This window comes from Leptinotarsa decemlineata, unplaced genomic scaffold (assembly GCF_025532065.1).
Source record: "Leptinotarsa decemlineata unplaced genomic scaffold, Ldec_3_MD MMD2_tig00026307_RagTag_RagTag, whole genome shotgun sequence".
NCBI lineage: Eukaryota > Metazoa > Arthropoda > Insecta > Coleoptera > Chrysomelidae > Leptinotarsa > Leptinotarsa decemlineata.
Window position 1 is genome coordinate 9,140,960 of NW_027412681.1, and position 20,587 is coordinate 9,161,546.

Here is a 20,587-nt window from a genome sequence, read left to right on the forward strand (position 1 = left end):
AAATGTTTATTCCTCTGGCCACGGCAAGTAGGTGGTTTTAATGGTTGAAATATAAATAAGATAATCAGCCAGGTCTTTGAAATAGTCGGTCTTATTAGTAACAGATATCTCATGTCAATTAATGCATGCCTACTAACTGCACAAAGCAGAACAAGAAGAAGAATAATAAAAGCTTCAGCTGATATTCTTGTTTTGTATTAAATCGTAAGTCTTAGCGAATGGCATCTGTATGCTGGGAAAATCAGTTTTATATAGAGTTGCTGACCAGAATTCCTGTTGTTGCCATGCAGATTTTACAGGGTGACGCCTCCATACAGGGGTAGAGCAATATCCATTTTTTCTTATTACTATCGACAAAATAAGATCTATTCATACATAACATGTGTACCTATATCAAGAGTTAGTTCATTAGATGGTATATACAGTGTGTAAAAAAAGTGAGAAAGGCAATTACGAATTTTTTTTGCAACTTCTTGCATTGCATACATATGTGCTGTTTCAAATTACCCTTTCTATAAACATATGTGATTTTGAAATCTTCTTTGATAATGTACTTTTTTTTATTACTTAACATAACAAACATGTGATTGTAATAGGTGATTTTAATGTTTTGTTGTTGATGTTGTTGATGATATTGACAGTAAATGTAAAATGTTGCAAAACTTCGATGAAAGTACTAGACTTCAAGCAAATCCATAATATAAAGACAGTGACAATAGATTTCTATATATGCCTCACAGCTTTCTGGAAATGACCTCTGACTTTATGCGTCCAACTGTCGACTACGAACTAACTTTTAAAGTACTCTTCCCGAGTAGAGGACTGGATCCTCCGGAGAAGGAAATAAAGAGCAGATTGTTGTTGGTTCACAGATGGATCGAAAACACCTTCCGGTTCTGCTGCAGGTGTGTTCAGTCGCAGACCCAGGACAGAGATATCAGTCTGCTTGGGAACCTATGCGACTGTATTTCAAGCGAAAATTTACGCTATTGAATTGTGTGCGGAGAGATTGGAAGAATCCAACCTCATACAAAAATCAATAAAAATATTCTTAGACAGTCAACTGGTATTGAAAGCTTTTGGCTCTTACCGAGCAACGTCTAAATTGGTAGAAAATTGCCAAGAACGACTCTCCTCGATAGGAAGACTTAACAAATTGTCTCTGGCCATACTGGCCTGGACTCCAGGCCAGTATGGCCTCACTCACTTGCAAAGGAGGGTGTTGCAAGCAGCTTCATCGGACCAGAACCTGTCATTGGCATCGCTTGAGGCTTTGCCAAACAAATATTGAACATCTGGATGGCAAGGAAATTTATGGACTTCTGGCAGAATATTCCAGGATTGGCTCACTCCAAGACGTTTATTCACCCTTCGAAGATTGATACTAAACAGTTGTTGGACTACATTAGGGATGAACTACGATGTCTAACAGGCCTTCTTACAGGTCACTGTCATTTGAATCATCATATGCAGAGACTCGGACTGACGGAAGACAGTGTGTGTCGCCTCTGTTTGGAAAATGATGAAACAGGGGAGCACATACTTTGTGCCTGCCCCGCTGGGGACTGAATCAGGTTCTTAGAGTTCGGCAGAGCCGTACTCTTACCATCTGACCTGAAAGACCACTCACTATACAAACTAATCGACTTCGTTGAGAAGCTGGGTTTATTTGATCGAGTGTGAATAGGTGTGGCCCACAATAAACCCTTGCGGGTTGCGGTGGAAGGTCGAATAGACCCACTCACTTTGGACCTAACCTAACCTATACTATGCCCCTTTCGTTGATGAACGTCGCCACCTTCAAATGGCAACTTTTATTTTGTGTAACAATAAAAAAATTCCTAATTTTGGTTGCAATTTCAACAGGCTCACTCACAACTTTAGGAAAGCAGATTTTTGCTCATATCACAATTACGTTTGTGAATGGTATGGAATAAACTGTACCGATGTCAGTAGAGCTGCTGAAAACCAGCACTGGATGTATTCTACGTCAACGGTTCACTAGCGCTGTTGTTAATTCAGGACAATTGAGGACAAAACTTTCGTACATTTTTAAAATATGTTTCTCTTATGAAACTATCAAAATGATGATCCGAATCAGTTTAGGAGCTTTATTTGTAATAGAAAAGGATCCAGTTGAATCCCCGGTATATTGAAAGATAGTGACCGTGTATCAATAGATGAACAAGAGAGTGTGAACGCTTTTGGGAAGTATTTTTTGGTGTGAGCTGCCTGTTCAACAAATAAGGAGCATTTTAATTTTTCTCAATTTTGTCCCCTTCAAAATATTCAGACAAAATGCACTTGTGCCAGCGTTTCTTCCAATCCTCGAACTAGTTATGATATGCACTTTTTGGTATGTTCTTGATCTTTTTCAGCAATTCGGTTTTCATATCCTCAGTCGTCGCAAAACGCCGTGTCTTTATGGGTCACTTCAAACTTGGGAACATGGAGATGTCGCAGAGGTCCAAATCTGGTGAATACGGTGACTGAGGTGTTGTTTTTGACTGAAAACTAACTAACAAGCAATGACGCGTAAACAGATGCAGAACTCAATATAATATCCTTTATTGACCGTACGACTATTGACCAAGAACTCCTGATGCTACAGTAATCATCACGAATTTCGACACGTGTTCGAGCAATGTTTACCATGTTAATTGTATATTGTCAATGTATAGTCTTGATGCTCATTTTCATGCCCCTTTGATGGTCTTGAATTTTCACGAATATAACTTCTTTCACAAGAACAAAGTAAGTATTTATTCACAACTCTTTTAATTTTTTCAGATAGTCCTGGAACATGAGATATGACATTTGACATGACATGACATGACATGAAAGGTGACGGTTCGTGAAGAAATGATGGTTGTGTTGGTGGATGTTGGATTGGTATTGCTGTTTGTAGAGTCATCTGGTTGGTATCAGACTGTTTGTATAGTTTACGAACTGGATTTGGACATGCATTCTCCTTCAATGACACTTCTTTATCAACATTTTTCGCTTCATTGCAAAACACTTTTGTTCTGTCACAGAGACAGTTCATTAGTCATTTTCAATACGTGCATGATTTTTTGACATATAAAGGGGGTGTATGTCACTATGCGTTTTCTTTTGATGAACATATGGTTTGATGATGAAAATAACATCGAGGAAAATAACATCAAGGGAAATATGTTGACCATCTAAATTAATTTTTATTGTGATCTTCACTATAGGTTCTTGTCCATCCAGGTGATTCCAAAAGTATTCGGATCAGGAAACTATATAATGAGCAGTGATTTTGAAATCGTTTCTAGCGAAGGAGATCCATCAACTCTGATTTTGATTTTTCGTTTCAGGGTAGCATATGGTGTGATCAGTGTGATCGATTTTGGAGCAGAAGTGGTTTGCGCCAAGAGTCCTGGATTGATCCACCGCCAAAGAGAGATGTGTCGGTCATCACCAGATGCCATGGTAGCTGTTGGAGATGGTATACGTCTAGCCACCGAAGAATGTCGATACCAGTTCAGACATCACAGGTGGAACTGTTCAGGAATAGAGAATCCTTCTTCGTTTGGACACGTTGTTGTTGTTGGTAAGTTACTTTGGTATTTGTAATATGTTCATGGGTAGCAGAATGAAATTTTCAATATTCGATGTCTAGTTTCTTATTGTCTACATTGCTTATAGAATGTGGTATTTGAATATTATTTTTGGTTAATTACCTTCCCCTTGCGGACAAAAAAAAATGGAAATTGATATGAAGAGATTAGTAAAACAAATTGATCCATCAAACATTTTGATAACGTATAGATTGCATGTTGATTGTGATACAGTGTCACCATTAAAGTGCGCACCATATGGGAAACTTTTCTTTCGAAAAGTTTCAATGAAGTTTAACTTCGGCACCTATTTGTGCTTTTAATTTAACTCAAAATGATGCGGCCAACTACGACGCACTGACGTTCAGTGTTTGTCGAATTCAACTTAAAAAAAAAATATTGAAAAAGTGCATTTCTAGATCGAATTTAACAATAAGTTACTTGAAAAAGTTGTGTCTACGGCAATTTCATATCCATATGCCAAATTTTATGCAACTAGAATAAAGTTAACGTTTTGCTCATTTTTGAGAGATATCCCCTTTTTTGAAAAACTAGTTCGGTTAATTGTCATCAATTCATGTATACATAACAAACTCATCATGGGGTTTAACTTTTCTGATAAATTTTTACTCATACGGACATATAGAGAGAAATTAAAAATGTGCTATAAAAATTTTAACATGACTGGTGCAAAGTTTCAATCACTTCAATCACACACAACTCCAAAAATTGCAATAAGTATTAATAAAATTACTAGAGTTGAAATTACATTAAAATTCCAATATTCAGTATTTACAGATTATTTATAAACACTAACTAGGACGGTAAGGATGCTCAATCACGTTGAATCAACTTTTTAAGTAGGTCTTGACAAACAAATTGCATGCTATGGTAGTGTCAAATTGTTGATTTACTTGTCAAATTTTTTAACAGTTATTGTTGCAATAATGTTGTCTCTTCAGGAGAGAATAGAAATAGTTTCAATATGTGGTGAGAATACACCATACCGGCAAATAGCTAACATTTTTAATGAACGGCATCCAGGAAAAAATGTTCAACATACTACTGTGTCAAGGATAATGTCGAAATTCAGAGAAACAGGATCCTTAGCAAATCAATTTAAGAAAAAGCACACTCCAAGTGAATATGATGAGGAGGCCCAACTTAACATTTGTTTAAAAGTTATTGAACACGGGCAAACTAGCATAACCGATATTATAAAAAATACCGATTACAAGAGAGAAAGTGTTAGAAAAACTTTATTAAAGAATAAATTTTGGCCTTACAAGCCAAAATTTATCAACACATTAAAAGAACGAGATTTTGATGTCCGTTTGGGGTTTTCATTCTGGTTTCAAAGAGAGAGAGAAGAAAATGTAAAGTTTCCGTACAAAATTTTATGGACAGATGAGGGAGGCAACGTTCTCTTCAAATGGAACGGTTAGTTCTCAAAATTGCCGAAGGTGGGCCCAAGAAAATCCCAATTTCGCAGTTGAATGTGGTGATCATTATTCCTTCAAAACTAATGTATGGTGTGGGATACTTGACAAACAAATAATTGGACCATTTTTCTTTAGGGAAAATTTATCATCCGTCGGTTTTCTCAACCTTTTAAATAACGAGGTTAGTGAAGTTTTAGATAATATGCCTTTAAATATTGAATACGACCTATGTTATCAGCTTGAAGGCGCACCAATACATCACACGGTTGCTGTAAGACAGTCCCTCCAACAAATGTTCAGAGGTTAAGAGTTATTGGACGCAACTGGGAACATTATTGGCCACCTAGATCACCCGACTTGACGCCTTCAGACTTTTTCTTGTGGAGTTACCTGAAACAAAAAGTGTACCGAAGTAGACCATTTACTGACATACAACATCTGGAAAATACCATTCGCGAGTGCTGTGCAAATATAAATCCCCGATTCATTAGAAATGCAGTTACAGATGTCAGTAGAAGGACCATAATTTGTATTGAACGTGGAGAACGACATACTGAAATGTAGGCTATAAGTGTTTGACAACCTCATTTAGATCAATAAATAATTTTTTGTACCCATTTGTATTTTCTATAATATTATTGTTGTTTAAAATTCATAATAATAATAATAGTTCTATCGAAATTATTTTTCATTTGCCTCTGCTTTTTCGAAATGAATGGTTTTTTTAAGAAAATTGCCAAGTGATTGAAACTTTGCACCAGTCATGTTAAAATGTTTATAGCAAATTTTTAATTTCTCTGTAAAAATGTCCGTATAAGTAAAAATGTATTAGAAAAGTCAAACTCCATGATGAGTTTATTATGTACACATGAATTGATGACAATTAACCGAACTTGTTTTTTGAAATAAAGGGGATATCTGTCAAAAATAAGCAAAACGTTAACTTTATCCTAGTTGCATAAAATTTGGCATATGGATATAAAATTGCCGTAGACACAACTTTTTCAAGTAACTTTTTAATAAATTCGATCTAGAAATGCACTTTTTCAATTTTTTTCAAAAAAAAAGTTGAATTTGACAAACACTGAACGTCAGTGGGCCGCAGTTGGCCGCATCATTTTAGGTTAAATTTAAAGCACAAACAAGTGCCGAAGTTAAACTTCATTGAAACTAAAAGGATTTGGAAAAGCTGAATACACTTATTTGAATTAATGAATCGAAGAGGTTTTGTATTAAAGTGTATAATATTTTAAAATTCTTGCGAAAGTCGAAAGCGCTTTGCAAGAATTTTAAAATATTATACACTTCAATACAAAACCTCTTCGATTCATTAATTCATTGAAACTTTCCGAAAAAAAAGTTTCCCATATGGTGCGCACTTTAATATATAATTATGCTGAAAAGATGTATAAATATTTTCAATATTCATAATTTTTTTCAACTGAAATAGGATTTTTATATGAATATATACCTCCATTGGATTATATTAGGGAAACAATCACCGTTCCCTTTTTCAATTCTTTGAAAAACTTGAAGATACTCGCATTGTTGTTTTTCTAATTTCAGCAAAGTAATGCTTGAGTTCCTGAATGATGCCTTGTGAGAAAGATATTATCTTACAAGTTGAGGGATGCTCAGATGAAATCATTTTCTTGAGAAATACATCAATAACTGATGAAATTTCCATTTTTGGAAAAATTATTCGACTCATTTTCTTGTTATTCATTTAGTGGTCATTAAAATATCACTTCACAGCCAAAGTAAGCAAAACTCATCCCTTCCTGTGCTCTCGCAAATATTGATATTTATATGTTTTTGAATGTATTTATGTTTCTTCATTGTTATTCATGCGAATGTATTGCTTATTCGAAGAAATTCAACATCTTATAGCGAAATTATTTTGAGAAATTTGGTTTTTGTATATATTCTGTATCTAGTTCAATGAGTTTATTTCTAATTGGTTTAATTTATTATTTGAGTAGTTATTCAGTCAGGTAGCTAAAATATCAGATGTTTTGGGGAATCTCGAAATGAGCTTTTCGCTGACGAGTACACACAAGCAGGATTGACACAAAACCTAAAATGCTGACGTAACCACCATCTAGATCAGGGGTAGGTAAGTAGTTTTAGGTGGGGTCCGGATACAATGAGGTACAGGAAAAAAAAACAAATGATAACAATGAGGTATTATTTTGGTATCAAATCAAATTCTGAATTATAGAACACAAGACCTAAAATTAATGTGAGAAACTACACCGACGGTCTTCAGCCATTTTGGTTCTCGAGAGGAACAGCAAATTCGAAGTGGGTCTTCAATTGGGCGTCCGTTAATCAATAACGATATATATTTTTCAAAAAATTCATCTTTGAGAAAGATGTTTAACATCCGTGTTAGGAATTACATGTTGAAAGGTGAGACCTCGTTAGTCCTCAGCTCGCACAAGTTTCTCAACTTCTGAGAGTTGTCGTTCGTATGGGGGCGACAGCTGATTAACGGAAAAACAGATTTTATACTGATTTTTTTTCATACGTATGTCGAACCAAACATAGTGGCCAAATTTATAGCTAGTTTCCTGTAATTTTCATATTTTTCCGAGACATTTTCGTCCAAAATTGTCATTAGATTACCGTTTCATACATTTGCAAAGACATATCTTCCTTGAAAATCGATTTTCTCTATTCGAAGTGAAAAATGTCAGAGGTAGTTTCATAAATAACTTCGTTGATTTTTTCTTTCAAAATATATTATATTCCGCTACAATCGTACCTTACTTAGTTATAGAAAACTCATTGTTTCTCTGTACAACCAAACCAATTTTTTAAATTTTTTACTATTATATTATTACTATTATATTTGGGTATGCTACTGATTGAAATTCAAGCCTACGTATGTGAGTAGACCATATACTATATATGTGACATTATTTCGTGCCCTTATTGTACTTTTCTATAGGTAACAAATGAAAAATTGTTTAAATGTTATTTGAGGAGAAACAACTCATAAGTTACACATTTTTCCATGTTTTCATAAACAAAATATGAATTTTTGATAACCTCTTTGAATAACATATCAATAACAAATCCGTTGAAGCTTTCTCAAGAATATTCCAAAGTAAGATTTTTAACTGCTTCGAAGAAAGTGATTGATGGAAAAATGAGCACTTCGTTACTTCAAAGTTTTTCGTTCATAGTTTTATTACAAATTATTCGATTTTTCTCCACATCCAGTTCAAACCAGCACACATCATTCATAGAAATGTCTGTAATTTTGAATGAAACATACTCTTAACGAGTGTGGAATTTTCTTTTTCACTTGTTTCACAGTCGAATTCAAATAACTCCCAAACTGCTGATGGGAAAATGATAATTTTCTTTTGAATTTCCTGATGTTTTCCATCCAAATTAAAAACTCAACTCAATCACTATCTAGTGATTCTGTGCTATTAGATAATATTAAAAAATACAGTTGTATTTGGTAGAGATTCAACCTTAAAGAAAGTAATAGACAATAATCTACTCAAGCACTGACGTGAGTGCAGCATTTGAAATCAGCTACGGAGTTCCTCAGAGATTTATTCTTGGACCCCTGTTAATTTTTTTCCCGATATAATTTTTCTTAAGCTATCGACAATATCGTTCGTTCACGAATGAACATTCTTCCTATAAAGAGACACACAAGGAGTGTGACGAATTCAGTCTTTCAGTTTCGATTGGAATGAATAATAAGTACAGTAGTTTGATTGAAATGAGTCGTTTTTGAAGTAGAAACGGTTTTCTATGATTTAATTCCCAATGGAAAAGAAATTTTTAGTAAACTATCTGGTGAGAATAGATAGAAAGTCGATGGAATGAGTCAGTGTTCTGAATTTTCGGTGTTCGTATCGACAATTCCTCGTGAAAATGTTGCATCTGTTCGCTATACTATCTATAGTCTATAGGCTGGGATATGTATAACAGAAAGTTCTGTTCTGTTGTCTTTCAACTAAGCACGCACACTGCTATTTTCCATAGAAATAATAAATAATCTACAAGGAATATTGCTTTTATGTCATGAGAGGTTTTCTATATTGCATAAGGGAGTTTGAGAAAACAGTCGTGCCAAAAAAAAATCCAGAGAACAATTGACAGTTGAATAAAATGATATTATGAACTGCATAGGGCGTTATTGAAGTTATATTACATATTGTCAGTGCAACATTTATATCAATTTTCTTCATCAAAATATCTGCCAAGACTTTAATTTTTCAAATTACAAGATGAGTAATGGATCTACAATTATTATATAAACGGTTATACTTGTAACAGAAAGTTATTCCTTTGAAATCAACCAACACACTTGAACGTTACAAATGATCCCTTACTTCTTTTGCTTGTAAATTATCATCTGCATTAATAAATTTTCCGAAGATAAAAATCCGCCTCCACAAGTCGTGACTGAGAACATGCAAAAAATGATAAGTATCCAAATTAATCTTCGAAAACAAGTCATTAAGTCAGTTTGTTGGCAAATGGTCATAATGTCTTATGTGTTTACAACGTTGTTCTCGAATCTGAAAAACATAAGCGTGGGAGACTTCGACATATTTTGTTGAAGTTCTTCATCATTGAAGAGAATGATTTACTTCATCATTTCGGATACAGTGCAAGATAAAAAAGTGTTCCATGAGTTCGATAGGAGCCACATCAATACTGATAGAAACAATTTTCGTCAATATGTCAAGTCTTTGTTATTCAATATGTAGATGTGCCACAGGGTTCTATTCTGGGCCCAATACTTTTAGCCATCTATATGAATGATTTAGATGAGTACACTTTATTTTCACGCAAACAATAATTCTCTGGTCATGATTGATGGACCATATTTTATTCTCGAACCCAACCCCTAGAAATTTTCAGATGAGTCTGAGGCATAATGTATGGGGTTTCTTATAAGTTGAGGAATGGACTGAAACCAACAAGATATCACGTTAGATTTCTTTGTCTTAACATAGCATCAACTGTATTTACCCAAATTCATAATGAAAAACACATAGATCGGTAGAATAAAAACCGATTACCTATTTGAAAAACTCTGTTTGAAATCTGTTTTTACTTTAATCAGCTGTCGCCCCCATACGAACGACCACTCTCAGAAGTTGAGAAATTTGTGCGAGCTGAGGACTAACGAGGTCTTACCTTTTAACGTGTTATTCCTAACACCTATGATCCTATGATCCTATATCAGCCAAGATATGGAATTTGCTCCAGGAGTTTGACTTGCAACTTGAATGATGTGTTCATTGCTCAGGAACACATTATTTAACAAATATTGAACTATAGCGAGAGAATCTCTCTCAAATAGTCCAATAGTTTAAAAAAATAGACTAGTTCATGTATTTGAATTGAGAAGGATATCTCTCTAGAAAAAATATTTTTGGGAAAAAAGCTTTCCAAATTTCTATTCCTGTATCTTTATACAAAAAATACAGAAGTTCATCAGTTTGAAAGAAAAAGCCTGTTCGAATCAATTACTTTTCAACATATGAACATTGAATTACACACAACTATCATTGAAAGTGACATTTTTAATGGTTGTCATGAGTATTATTAGACGATGTTTATAAAGTACCGTGTTAAAGTATTTTTAACACGATTTTCTTCGACCGAATAGCAATAAACAAAACATATTTCAAGTTTCATTATGAACTATGAATATAGAAACAATTTCTATGTAAGTGGAAGTTTATATCAATGCTCTTTCATATATTATTTTGTGTAGCGTTCCTGTGAATGATCTGTTTCAATTCCAAAATAAATGTTTGAACTACAAACTGAATATGAAGACATGAATTTTGTATAATTCTGCGTTTATATATCTGAAATCAGTTGTTTTCAATGGGATTTTTTGTTCAGTTTGTAACTGAAAGAAATTTCTTTGCATGGTCTATACACCTTTGTAAATAATTAATCTGAAACTGAATTGTTCACTTCCCTTCTCCTGAATTTTCCATAGATTTTTTGTATAGTTTATTCGTACTAGAAACTTGCATCTAGAATTTCAATAACTGTAGGTGTTCAATTCGCATCAAATATAGAGTCCGCTGAAGTCACTTAGAAAAATGAAATCGTATTTCTCGCAGAACTTTTGAAAAAGACTTTGAGGTAATTTCTGGTCCATCAAATTCATGAAGGGATTTTGGTAAAACTATTACTACCTGAAAAATGTTTTCATATTATGTTCCAGGTTGAGCGTGTCGGGCGTGTCATTAAGACACGCCCGAGGAAGCCATTGTATGGCGAAACACGTGTTGCGTTTTTGTAAAACTGTCTAGTGAAAATCACACAATAAAGTATTTTTAGAATACGTTAGTTATGGATTTTCATCAAATATCGGCCGATTTCATCGTATATTCCAGGTTGAGATTTAGGTTTAGTTTTTCCTCTCAAATGTCGACTCCTATATACAAATGTTTATCGTCTATAGTTGTAACTGAATTTAGTATGCTTGATTCAATGCACTTCAAATGACAATTTTCAGGTATTTATGTTTATGTTTAGATCACTTATCGAGAGAAACCTTCGTTTTCAGGATAATTCGTGATTTAAATTGTAATTTTGATATGTCAATGAATTCATTATTATGACTAGTTGTAGAAGATAATGTCCAGTAGGTCGCATCAGAATTTCTTAGAATTACAAAATATACCCGAAATTGTTGGGCCAAAAACTTGTGATACAAATTCTGGATGAAGTCGAGAGTTGAAGTGAGTCATAGAAACTATGAACAACGACAAAGCTCCCATTGCAAACAATCATTGTTCAGGATTCCATGAACTTTTGTTATGTGCTAGGTTGTTCTAAAAGTGTTATGTTTTTCAATGTCATGTGTTTTTGTAGCTCCATAACTCAATAAATATTTATTCCACTGTATCGTGGTCAGTCGGTAGCCAAGCGGTTCGGCGTGGGTGCTTTGTTCACTCACTCGAATTGACTGCCGTGTTGGTCGGTGGTTCAAGCCCTAGTCTGAACGATCGATCTTCACTTGCTACCGTCCAACCCGTGTTAGGAATCACACGTTAAAAAGTAAGACCTCGTTAATCCTTAGCTCGCACAAGTTTAGACTTCTGAGGGTTGTCGTTCGTAGGGGTGCGACAGCTGGTTAACGGAAAAACAGATTTTAAAACAGATTTTAAAACAGAACAGATATACCTACAGACAGAGAATTTTGTACTCTATACATTGATGCAGCTCAAATTCAGTTTTTGATGGTTTAAAGCGTATTGGAAACGTCAAAAATCTCGAAAAGTGGGTATCACGCGATTTGAACTATCGACAGAAATTGTCACGTTTTGAGGTTAATGATTCTTATCTTTTGCGAAACCAAACAATCTTTTTTTGGATAGGATCGTCCCGTGTGAGGAAAAGTGGATCCTCTTCCACAACAGGAGATACTAATGAACCAAAAAATCAATGATTTGTACCAAAAATTGCGTCAGCACTCAGTCCGATCCTGCTCCATGACAACGCACGTCTGCACGTTTCATAAATCACCGTCTGAAAATCGAACGATTTGGTCGAAATTCTGCTCCACCCATCATACTTCCCAGACCTCTCGCCAACCGACTACCGTCTTTCCAAGCACATCGATAACTTTCTCACAAGTAAAACCTTCGCCGATCAGGACCAGGTGAAAACGGCCTCAGTCGACTTCATCGAATCCCAAGCACATATTTCATATGCTGACGGAAATAATTTACTTGTGTTACATTGGGAAAAGTACAGTGATTTGAATGTGTTTATATCGATTGAATTGAATAAGTATTCAGTGAGATATTACAGTTCAAAGTAGACTAATGTAAACGGACAAAACTTTTGAAACAACCTAATAAATAATGGAAAAGTTTCCTGTGAATTTGTAGCACTGAAACTGAAAATGATATTACAGGTCAGTGTTGAGTGTGTCAGTTCAGATCTGTTTAAAAATCTGTTTAAAATCTGTTTTTCCGTTAATCAGCTGTCGCTACCATACGAACGACAACCCTCAGTAGTTGAGAAACTTGTGCCTCAACCAGATAAATTCTCTCGAAAAAAATATCTGGTCGAGGCGGGAATCGAACCCACGGCCTTCCGATCGTGAGTCGGGCGCACTACCACCGCGGCCAATTCCAATTCCAGATCATATCCTTATAACGGACATTTCTATGACACAGAGGGATTTAAAAATTATGTAACAGTCCTATTGTTTTGTTGGATACATTCTAGGCCAGAGGATCCAATTTTGCATTTCTACATTTTGGTTTGTATATACCACTCGGTTTTTGCGTTGACAGAGTACTGCAAGTCAAAAACATGAAATAATATGATATGCATTTCGGCTGTAAATTATCTCAAACATTAATAAATCCCCGAAGATAACGATCTGCCTCTATAATTTAATAAAAGTTGACGCGAAACACGCAAAAAATGATAAGCACCGGAATAAATCGCCCAAAACAAAACATTAAGTCTGTTCGTTGGCAAATGCTCATAATGCCTTATGTCACTGTGTTTACATCGTTGTTCTTCTGTCCGTAACATGATCGCGTAGGTGGCTTCTACACACCTGTGGATTCTCACTACCAATGATCATCTTAGTGCGCTGTGATATACACCAGCGTGGGTGTAAGTACCAGGAAGGATGATGGATATGGAGCCATTTACATTACTCACGCCGGGATACACCTTTTCTTGGGGTTCTTCACGCCAGTGATGGAAGAGGATGGGGTAATTTGAATATCCACTGAAAAATCATATTGAATATATATAGATAATTTCATTAATAACCATTAGCTTCCTAAAAATTCCTGAAAATTAATGTAGAAAGGAATCGGACATAAAATTAAAGATAAAAACCGTGAAAAATTGGTTTTTTGAAAAAGTTTGCAAATTCAGAAACATCGTTATCACTTTTTATTACAAAGTGTGCAAGATTATAAGATTTGATGGAATGCTAGTGATGTGGACGCCGACACATATGACAGGTGAATTGTTGCTCAAATCGTATCTACAGTAACCCCCTTCGATTATCATCTCAATCAGTCAATGAACTATACTGGAGTATAGTCACGCTTTACAAAAACGCAACACGCGTTGCACTATAACTTCTTCAGTCGTGTCTATACTAGAATATGGACACGCTTGAAAAAGTTATTGTATTGGGTTTTTCAGACTCGCCTTACAAAAACGCAACACGTGTTTCGCTATATAACAGTTCCTTCAAACGTGTCTATACTCTAGTACAGACATGCCTATATTTTCATCAAACAGTTTTATAAAAACGCAACACTGTCTGTACAATATCTTCCTCGGGCGTTTCTATACTAAAGTATAGACAGCCTTACAAAAACGCAACACGTGTTCAGCTGTACAATAGCTCCTTCAGGCATTTCTGTACTAGAGTATAGATAGCCTTAACAAAACGCAACACGTGTTCAGCTATACAACAGCTTCTTCTGGCATGTCCATACTCTGGTATAAACACTCCTGAAAAAAGTATTGTATAGCGAAACACATGTTGCGTTTTTGTAAAACTGTTTCTTAAATACCCAGGCATGTCTATACTAGAGTATACAGGTTCTTCAGGCGTATTCATACTTGATTATAGACACGCTTGAAGAAGTAGTCTCGGATATAGACACTCCTCACAAAAACGCAACACGTGTTCAGCTGTGCGTGTCTATGCTAGAGTATAGGCAGCCTTACAAAATAGTAACACGTGTTTCGCTATACAATAGTTTCTTCAGGCAGGTTCATACCCTAGTATAGACACGCCTGAAAAAGCTACTGTTAAGCGAAACACGATTTGTTTTTTTTGTAGAACTATTCAGTGAAGATCTACGCGTGTCAATACCAGAGTATATACACGCCTGAAGAATCTATTGTATGGGGTTCTTCTGGCGTGTTTATACTTGAGTATAGAGAAGTTTACTCGAGTACAAACACTCCTCACAACACGTGTTTAGCTGGACAGTAGTTTCTTCAGGCGTGTCTGTACTATAGTATAGAGACTCTTACAAAAACCCAACACGTGTTTCGCTATACAACAGCTTCTTCAGGCGTGTATATACTCTAGTATACTCATCTAAAATTGTATAGCAAAAGACGAGTTGCGTTTTTTTAAAACTGTTTAGTGATCATCTCACAATGAGGTATTTCTTGAATATATTCCTTATTAATGATAATAATTCATTTATTGCACATTAGTAACAACACAGTAATAATTACAATTTTTTTATTTGGATGTGATACAGTTCACAATAAGCAACCGTATTCAAAAATACTTCAATATAATAATATTTCCACACAACACTTTACGAAACCTTAACACATGTTTCATTATAGAGAGTTGCGATTTTGTAAATTGTTCAGTGGAAATCTCACATTGAAGTATCTCTGAATATGATTTAATGGATTTTCATCCAGTTTCGGTAATTTTTTTAAAGGCCATCCGTCTCAGATCATGAATTTGATCTCGCGTTTGATCTTTTACCAACGCCATGAAGATATGAAATTAAAGTGAATATTAAACGAATTAGGCGTCAAAATTATGCCGCACCTAGGATATTCCTCAGACTTCTCGAGTAACTTTGCCACTCAGGACCAGACGAAAACGTCTTTCGTCGACTTCATCGAATCCCAAGAACAAATTTTATATGCTAATGAAATTAATTAATATTAATACATATTCACTGAGGTATTGAAGTTTTGAATAGACTCATAAAAACAGAAACTCAATTTATAAAGTCAGGGAAAAAAATGTTTTTAAATGTTAATCCATATTTGTACATGTCAACTCAACTGATATTCTGTAGTTACAAATTTTATAAATATTGGTGCCTTCCAAGAGCAAGAGAATCGCTAGAGGCGATTCACTTTGAGCTGCGGTTTGAAGTGAGTTTTTTTTCTCTTTTCACACATAAATGTTTTATAATACGCCCCCGAAAGACAAATATTGCCTCCGCATCTTAAAATTTTGTTCAAACATCAAAAAAGTTATAATTAAATCAAATCAGAAACAATTTGGAGTTTTTACTGTTCGCATTAAGAATTTAACATAAATTAAGATCGCATTATGTCACGCTGAATTAATCGCATAGAAATAAATCACGTCCACTTTTTCATGTCTAACTAATATCCTCCAGACGAATTACCATAATGTTAATTGACAATTATTTATCTGCCTTGAATAAATGAAATGCTGATTTGCTAATGGCGTTAAAAGTATAATGACAACGATAGTTTTGATGAATTATTTTTATTTGAAATTTTTCAAATATATACTGCCGTTGATTTTGAATTATTTATTATATTATCCTGATTAGAGATATAATTAATTGATAGTTGTCAGTTTCTTTTTCAATATCTTCAGCAATGAGTGAAGGAAATGTTTTGTTGGGACGAACACTTTCTCAAGTAACCTCATTGGCTCATGGAATTATTTCAAAACAAACACTGTTCTCAAAAATCAGAACAGCATTTTCTCAACGCACGAATCGAATGGTGCCATATTTTCACTTTTATTCATACACAATAATTTTTTGGAAATTTTCTGCTGATTTTCAACAGAGCGATTCTTGTGAAAGTGAACAGTGTGTCGTTCAGAAGATGGTCTTTGTCACTGTCCATAGTTCTCATGCGATATTCTGCTATTTTCGGACATTTCACAGCATCCACAAGTATATAATGTCAATTATGTAGTGTTATCCATTATACGTCCATTCTCCGTGTTTTCAAACTAGACTTGTCTGGTTTCTGGAGTTGAATATGTGCAGGCTGTTCTTTGAAAAGAGTTTCAACAGCTACTTCAGTCTGGCCAATATACTTTCGACACAGTCTTTCACAGTCCATTCCATATATCTCTGTTATGCAATTACGGAAAATTCGAATGACGTTTCCAAATCCCATTAGAAGTGATGATTTTTTTAAATGAAACATAAACTCGTTTTGACCTTTATTTCAGGGAATATTGAAGATTTTAAATATTTAATGGAAGGAATGGAAAATTGTCTCAACTATATTCAATTATATAGTCCAAGTATATTTTCATATGAAATCAAGTTCAAAAATCAAATATTTAGAGCCCTACAGCTTCTAAGTATTCGGCGAAAATCGAACCACTATAAATGTATGTTTGAAGGTGATTGACAATGTTTCATGATGAATTTCACAAGTTCGGACTTCCATTTTCTAATATATAAAATGATTTGAAATCCCCGAAACAACTAAAAAAGAAGAATTAAAAATAAATAGCTGTAAATAACAATTATATTAGGCAAAAAACTGAAATGAAATAATAGTGAAATAAAATACAAGTAAAAATGAAACAGTTGAACGAAAAATAAAAATAAAGGAATTCAAAATGGAAATAAAGATAAAAATAAAAAAATTAAGAGATTTCAAGCCAAGTTAGTTCACGACGTTTCGATTGTTAATATCCACAATCGTCTTCGGGTGATGAGTGGACTGATTCCTCCAGAGAGAGATTCCTCCGACCCATAAATAGTCATCTCTTGGAGGAATCAGTCCAGTCATCACCCGAAGACGATTGTGGGTACTAACAATCGAAACGTCGTGAACTAACTTGGCTTGAAATCTCTCAACTTTCTTATTTTTATTTTCATCTTTTTTTCCATTTTGTATTTCTTCATTTCTATTTCTTGTTCAATTGTTTTATTTTTACTTGTATTTTATTTCACCATTATTCCATTTCAGTTTTTATTTGCTTAATATAATTGTTATTTACAGCTATTTATTTTTGATTCTTCTTTTCTAGTTAGCCATTAATTATTAAAACAACGTTAAAAATGAAAACAACAATAAAAATGTACTTTCTTATTAGTCAGTGGGCTATGCTTGAAGACTGGCCGTAAACAAATCTAAAGTAAATGGAACTTCAAACGTTCCAGCCAGTCTCTATATACCTACACAGTAGGTTTAATGGACTGACACGTATCAGAAAACAACTACTCCTCTGGCTAATACCACGAAGGGCGTTGGATTATATCCGACAGGCGTCAGTGCAGGAATTTTCACAGAAAATGTCCTGCATATGCAATTGGCAATTCAACTGAAAGAGTATAAAAGAGAAGAGAAAGAGAATAAAAATGTATTGGCGCTCCGGGGCGACTTTCTTGATTCCGGTGGCGCATTTGCTTTTTCAGCAGCAGGAAAACCCGGAAAAACCTGCAGCACCACATCATCTGAAGATCTTGATTTACCAATATCCTCTTTCTTATAAAACAAAATGTAGAGTGTCTCCAGAGGCTCCAATAGATTCAATGCATCGCCAGAACACTTCACGACACGACTATCGTCAAACCAGTCCGTTTCGTCTGCTAGATTGAAATGTTCATCTATTTCGAAACTTCCAAAGAGTTTCATGCTTCCGTCAGAGGTTGAGTCTTGTTGAAGATCATCAGTGTTATTATTAAATTGACTGGTGCCTCAGCTATACTTGATTCCTTATAACAGTCAGGTAGTTTGCCGCATGTTTGGCAATACAGTCGATCATCACCTGTTAAAAATTCCATTTTCAGATGAATTGACGATAAGCTTTGCACGGACTGGTTATTAGTCATATTAGGAAAAGCTAGATGAAGTTTCAGAAAATCACGTAAGTTTTCGCTACCTCTTGAACATTCACAACAAAGTGAAAAAGTTTCAGGGATTTGAAATTATTTTATATATTAGATAATGAAAGTCCGAACTAGTGAAATCCACTAGAAATGTGAATACCAAAATATTTTCGAAGCGAGTATAGAGTATAGATGCGTCAAATCATTTCGTACAAATCTGCAAGTGATTTTTAAAGGGGTCCCATACTTATTTCTTCAAAATACACAAAATACACGTACACAAAGATCAATTGAAATGTGATTCTGGAGTTGAATCATTATCATAATATTGTAATTTACTATCACTAACATATGTATATACGAGGTCTGTTCAAAAAATAAGGTGAATGTTCCAATTTCCAATTCGATTGGCTTTTCCAGCTGTTTAGCATCTTCATTTTGTAGATGACTGGCGATTTTCTGTTATCGAAAAAAGTGGGTCGTAGAATTTGCTTCATATTTTTTCTGAAAAATAGAATACGGTACTCAAAATATTGACAGTGGCATATGGTGATTGTACTCCGAGTCAGAAAACTGTTTACAAGTGGTACAAGCTTTTCACAGAAGGTCGAGAAGATGTGAATAACGACGATCGTCCTGGACGTCCCATCACATCAACAACCGAAGAAAATGCTGAGAAAATGAAGAAAATTTCCATGGGGAATCGTCTAATCACTATTAGAGAAGTTGCTGAGTATGTCGACATATCGATTGGCTCATGCCATATAATTTTTCCTTAAATTTTGGTCATGGAGCGTGAGGAAACAAAGTTCGTTCCAAAATTGTTCAATTTTTACCAAAAAATCCGTCGCATGAGTATCGCTCAGGAATTTTTTCTGAATAACAAAAATTTCATCAGCTTTAGCTGATAAGCCCCTCTGTTCAAGACCATAGGAAATTACTGACTTAATTGAACTGTGGTATAAAAGCTTGAGAATATCAGAGAGACTGTTTGTTTTAACTGGTTCTTTCAATTTGATTTCTCTCTATTATTTTTATGGAATTATCTGAAATCAAAGCTATACCTAAACAGTGCAGACAATGTAACAAAGGAACCAGATGATTGGATTACAGGAGTCAATCAATTCGAGAAGAACTGAACTTACTTCCAGAAAACATTTTTTCTCCAAAGAATAATAAACTGAACTGAAAACACAATCATGTGACCAAATGGATAAGATGAAGTATTACACAATTCTTCTTCCTTTCACTAAACTTTTGAAGAGAAGCCTATCACATCGTGGTGATGAAATTTTACTGTCAAATAGTGTTATTTCATAAATTCATTCGTCACTTTGAACGACACTATACATATGCATGCTAGGGAAAATAGAATATGTTGCAAGAGAGATAATACTAATAACCAATTAATCAATTATTGTGAATGTAATCGAGTCAAAATTCCATTTACAATTTCTTTATCAGAAGTTTATGTAACCGATATGTAACCAGCTTCTTGTTAGTGTTCAGTTAATTGAATGTTTAAAAAACAGGCGTACTTTTTATACCAATAATTACTGTTTCGTAATAAATTCCAACCTCCATATATCGATCGGTTTTCTTCACTACGCCTCTAGCATTATTTATAGAACTTCGTCTTCCTCTGGGACCAAACTCTTAATAAGAAGTCAATTAAATCATCAGGGACGAAAAGCTCCTCATTCTTTTTTGAATCGAATCATCTACACTAATGGAAATAATCAACATTTTATGAACAACGGTGGTAAAGGTTAAAGCACCGCTGAGATGTGGAATAGGCCAGGCACGTAGATCAGATGTTTTCTAGATTAATTTCTGAAGCGTGACTATGGCCTTGGTTCATTAAATGGTTTGTTGCCACACATCCAACTTTTCTCTTTATTTTATTTATTACCGTTGAACTTACTAGTATAGTTTACCAGTTCACAACTTTCCCATTCAGTTTTTTAAA

The 20,587-nt window shown here is 34.6% G+C and overlaps 1 protein-coding gene across 1 annotated transcript in view; it reads left to right on the plus strand.

Annotated features, from left to right (window-relative positions):
- The window catches only part of Wnt2 (Wnt oncogene analog 2), a 295,795-nt gene that overhangs the window by 177,783 nt on the left and 97,425 nt on the right, over positions 1–20,587 (plus strand). The window contains 1 exon segment of the mRNA XM_074180839.1: positions 3,342–3,577. Within this exon segment, the coding sequence (XP_074036940.1) occupies positions 3,342–3,577 (236 nt within the window).